The sequence below is a fragment of the Odontomachus brunneus genome, unplaced genomic scaffold, assembly GCF_010583005.1.
Source record: "Odontomachus brunneus isolate Ranch 3 - 2012 unplaced genomic scaffold, Obru_v1 Obru_scaffold_126, whole genome shotgun sequence".
Taxonomy (NCBI): Eukaryota; Metazoa; Arthropoda; class Insecta; order Hymenoptera; family Formicidae; genus Odontomachus; species Odontomachus brunneus.
Genome location: NW_022639576.1, coordinates 752,901 through 757,955, shown reverse-complemented (window position 1 = coordinate 757,955; position 5,055 = coordinate 752,901). Strand labels below are relative to the sequence as shown.

The 5,055-nt window shown below is 31.2% G+C and overlaps 1 protein-coding gene and 1 long non-coding RNA gene across 4 annotated transcripts; one reads left to right on the top strand and one right to left on the bottom strand.

Moving 5' to 3' along the window:
• Positions 1-782: 782 nt before the first annotated feature.
• Positions 783-3,671, top strand: LOC116849852 (caspase Dronc). 2 transcript variants are annotated; one of them, XM_032827444.1, is made up of 7 exons: positions 783-1,149; positions 1,281-1,471; positions 1,585-1,757; positions 2,122-2,437; positions 2,519-2,763; positions 2,954-3,227; positions 3,301-3,671. In XM_032827444.1, exons 2-7 carry the CDS (start codon positions 1,334-1,336, stop codon positions 3,415-3,417), a joined length of 1,263 nt encoding a protein of 420 aa, XP_032683335.1. In that variant the 5' UTR covers positions 783-1,149; positions 1,281-1,333; the 3' UTR covers positions 3,418-3,671. The 2 variants fall into 2 exon arrangements, with proteins under 2 accessions (XP_032683335.1, XP_032683333.1); XM_032827442.1 differs by having other exon boundaries at positions 784-1,471.
• Positions 3,044-4,200, bottom strand: LOC116849853. 2 transcript variants are annotated; one of them, XR_004379209.1, is made up of 3 exons: positions 4,103-4,200; positions 3,271-3,413; positions 3,044-3,193 (listed from the first exon to the last, which is right to left on the bottom strand). It is a non-coding gene; the product is annotated as an uncharacterized LOC116849853 (long non-coding RNA). The 2 variants fall into 2 exon arrangements; XR_004379208.1 differs by lacking the exon at positions 4,103-4,200 and adding an exon at positions 3,862-4,087.
• Between the last annotated feature and the right edge of the window lie 855 nt (positions 4,201-5,055).

Genomic DNA, 5,055 nt, shown 5'->3' with positions numbered 1-5,055 from the left:
AAGCGTCTTCTACAATGGCAGTAGGAGTAGTAGTAAGAAATAAGCAGTAAGCAAATTGACCAATTCCATTCTTACGTTTCAAAAATAATCGATTGTGATTGGTCTATTTACTTACTGCTTATTTCTTACTACTACTCCTACTGCCATTGTAGAAGACGCTTGAAGCTGATGGCACATAGAAAAATTTAAGCAGTAAGACGTAAACAAATTGACCAATCACAGTCATTGATTCTTCTTATGGCTCTCGCAGCCAGCGCGATTTGCGACGCGACACGTGATATGCGACGCGCGATATTCAATGAGCGTACAGTTTTTGCGGAATACTAGTATGCTTATTGGATATCGCTCATCGCTTATCGTGTGTCGCGTCGCGCATCGCGCTGGTTTGCGAGAGCCATTACGGTCCAAGAATCAACGACTGTGATTGGTCAATTTGCTTACTTCTTACGTCTTAAAGTGCCTTTACATGGGAGCATCGAGCGTCGAGCGTTAAAGCGGTAGCTAATCAACGTGCCACTTTCCGCAAGAACTACAAGTATACTTCTAGAACCTGATACGTTGATTGGCTAATGCTTTAACGCTCGACGCTGGAACGCTCCCATGTTTTGGCACCTTTACTGCTTAAGTTTTTCTGTGTTCCACGGCCCTGACTGTGATTGGTCAATTTGCTTACTGCTTACGCTTAAGTTTTTCTATGTGCTACCAGCTTAAATCATGTATCTGTCTCTGTTCAATTTGAAGAAAAAACGAAGACAAACGTATGATTTAACTGCCAGGTAGCTTACTAAAAGGTTGGAACAATCAGCCCTTTAATGTAAAAGTGTGAATACAAGCAACTCGAACAAAACTTTTATCTCACTTTGACATATTGCACCACGTAGCAATGCAGCTAAAGAGAACAGACCACAGATTTTCGAGTTTAAAAACGAACAAAAGTAGGAGCAATAGCGTAGAATCACTTAAAGCAAAGTGCTTTCAGCCAAATATTGAAACTGAAACTGAACGAACAAAAGTGAGAAAAGAGAGATAGGTATAGACAGTAAATGATGTGTGTAGTGAAGATCACAAAGGAATCTTTTGTCTGCAAAGATAAAGTAACGTGCTGACCGCAGATGCCGCAGACACAAAGCAACGTAGAGTTAATAAAACGTATGTAGTGTGTGACACGTAAAAATCGTAGAAATTTATAAAAGCAAGCACAATCTCAAATTGCACTTGCAACCTGCTCAATTCGAAAAACTTGTTGATTCGAAAGACATCGTTATTTTGATATTTGTCAGAAAACGAGAAGCGTAACAAAGTTACAACAAAAGTTATACGTTAAAGATTCAACATGGAACAAAAGCATCGCGATATAATAGACATTTACAGTGACAAGATTGTACAAAGAATAGATATGTTAAAACTGTTTCCAAAGTTATTGGAACACCGGATTTACAACCCGGATGACGTAAATATTCCAAAATGGATAGTAAGTTTTACTAATTTATCTATCGCACAATTAATGATGCGTGATACAAAATTAATATGATAATTGTTTCAAATATTCTCTATTAGATTAGTGATCAAATATAATTGTTCTAGGGGAATCTTACTGCTCAAGGTACAGCCAAAGATATATTTTTAAGAATAAAGACAAGAGGACCAAAAGCTTTTGAACGTCTATTATTGAGTTTGAGGCAAATTGGTGATGAAGATGTAGCTGATATATTGGATGGGAAAATTCAGCAGAAAAGCAATAACGATAGAAATGACAGGTATTAATTTGTTATTCATTTTTCATTTGGTACTTGTTAATGATAAGGATAAATATTCATGAGTAATATGTATAAGATTTTTAGTTTATATGTTGATTAATATTGACCTAAATGATTTCATATTCTGTTGACAAATATTTAACTTTGACAATACTGACTTCATTGAAAAATCAACTTTGATATTATTATTAGAGAAAATGTATACACAAGAAATGTATGCACCAGATATTTTGTTCTTGATAGATACATAATTTTTTTTATTAATAACAGGTATTTAAGATTATTAACATAAGTATTTAAGAGTAATAGATACACATAAGATTATTACAGAGAATTCTTTTAATAAACAATGTTCTATTTGCAGAGTTCAACATTTGAAAGAAGAAAATCCTCCTCAGGAATATTTTTTTTATCGAGACATTCAACAATCTGATGAACCCTTAAAAATTAAATTACGCAAAGCTACAGAATTTTTAGATAATTGTGACTCTGATATCATTTCACGATATCCCATGCGGAGCAATCCTCGTGGATTAGTGTTATTAATTACCAATATTGATTACAAATGGTCAAAAGAGGAACATTCTAGACTTTCAGCACAACATGATGAAGAGAATCTAAAGGAATTATTTGAAAAAATGGGTTTTCAAGTTATTTCAAAGCAAAATTTGACAGGAAAAGTAAGTGAAGCAATTGTATTTTACTTGAGATATACCTTTCTTCAAAAAGTCAAGTTATTCTGATGAATTTCTTCTTACAAGGTTATAAAAGATGTAGTGAGAGAGTTTTCGAAAAGAAGTGATCTAAGCAATGTTGATTCATGTTTTGTGATCATAAGTAGTCATGGGACACAGAATAAAGAACATCATTCCGAAATACAAGGAGTAGATTATGGAAAAGAAGATTCCGAAGGAGTTGTATGCAATGATATCTTGGAGTATTTCAGTGTGGATGCATGTCCACAAATGGCAAATAAACCCAAAATTTTCATTTTTCAACTTTGTAGGTATGTAACTATAGTCTCATAATATTATGACTAGTTCATTCTATGTTATCACATTTTCTAACTTTATTAAAAATTTATAAGTTATTAATGTTATTATAAACTATAAATATGCTATACACGAGAAAATAGTGGTATTTACAAGATTACAATATATATTATTTATTTATATATATATTTTTTTTGTTTTTAGAGGATACAGGGAACAGAATGCTATACATCATGAAAGACTTGTTACAGATACATATGCTGTCTTTCATAAAGATGAAGAGGTCAAATCCGATGATAAAATCGTATCTGATAAATTCTTGATCAGAAATTATGCAGATATGCTTATAGTTCACTCTACTTTACCTGGACACGTCGCTTATAGAGACACTACAACTGGCAGCTGGTTTATACAAATTCTTTGCAGCGTATTCATGACTCTCGCCTACAAACATCATGTTCAAGATTTATTCAGTATTGTAAATATTAAAAGATGCACTATTGTAGAGTAATAGTAATTACAAAAGAATTTATGATTAACGTAATTTGCAGATTGATTCAGAATTGCAACATCTAAGGACAAGGAAGGATAACTGCCAGACTTCATCTGTGAAATCAATTGGATTTAACAGACATTGTTATCTTAATCCTGGTTATTTTCCAAACTAAAACAAGCAAAAAGAAAATACACGTTATTAGTAGTCAAAACCAGTCATAAAAAAATATACAAAGTGTTCATGAAATACTTTGATAAACTTCTAGGTCACATTCCTCTTGTCAAAATATTTTAAATAATTTTACATAAATTTATAATAAAATATGAATGCGAAGTTATAGTAAAACCACATTATGCTAACATTACTATTAAATAATTGTAAATAAAATAATATAAATATAATATTAAATAAAAATTTAAATTGTAATAGCCATTTTAAGTATTTATTAAACAGGATATCGAAGCATATGTTTAATAAATCTTGTTTTTTCTGCCACTGCCATCTTAAATTATAATGTCAATATACTTTTACGAGATATTTTATACTCAATTTTTCGTACATATTTTAAAGTAATATTTTTTTATTTCAATATATTTTGTAAAAATTTTTAATTTACACTTTTTCTCCCTGCTTTTGAAATCACGATTTAAGCTGATCACGACAAAAAAGTCTCCTGGCTGCGGAATTTTTGATTGATGATGTCAGAGAGAAGAAAAACTACTGCATTTCGATATCAGCTAGTACTGAAAATCTATAGGATACGTGACGTGAATTATGGATTTTCAGTATTGGCAGTGAATATCAGAATGCAGCCATGATAAAAATTGTACAAAATATGTTTAAAAAGAAAGACGTACCCACAAAATGACACTTGCGATCGATCATGCATATCTGTAAAATAGTCCGTACGCTTTTCTTTGTGTAATGAATAAATAACCATAAAATTAAAGGCTCGTTTACAATACGCAGAATAAATTTAGCGTGAAGTAAGAATTAAAAATAATTCATTTCGTTCACGCTTATGCTTTCTCTTCAGAAAATATTACAAATATATCGGAAGTATTTATTTTAAGTGAGAAAAATACTTCCAGTGTAAAAAGGCTAAAGTATATGGACGTAAGTTAAATAAAATATTTTTATTTCTTATTCCAACTTTTATATCAAATTTACTCCGCGTATTGTAGACGAGCCTTAAAAGCCAATCTACAGCGTCTTCTACAATGGCAGTAGTAGTAGTAAGAAATAAGCAGTAAGTAAATAAACCAATCACAATCGATTATTTTTGAAACGTGAGAATAGAATTGATCAATTTGCTTACTGCTTATTTTTTACTACTACTCCTACTGCCATTGTAGAAGACGCTTACAATTGTGTAAGAGTAGTTTTAAGTGATTACGACAACGAATCAGAATAAAGCAAAATCAGTGAATAAATAATCAGTGAATAAAACATTTGGATTGGTTAGCTTTTATGTAACGACCATGCAATTGTAGATAGCCTTAACGTGACATACAATCTAACCTACATTTCCCCATGATTTCGTCACATTAATTTTATAGTTATTTACTAATTGTTAGAATAAAAGAAACGTGTTCAGACTATTTTATTCATCTGCTTGATTAGTTGCAAGTGTCATGGATACATATTTTTATTTCTTCGTATTTTGCAAGAATTTCTAGCGTATTTTCTTGCTTTTGACGTCACAAATTAAGATTATGCCGCGGCACAAGGGATCTTTGGAATCTTAAGTGTTATTAATTTATATATATATATATATATATATATATATATATATATATATATATATATA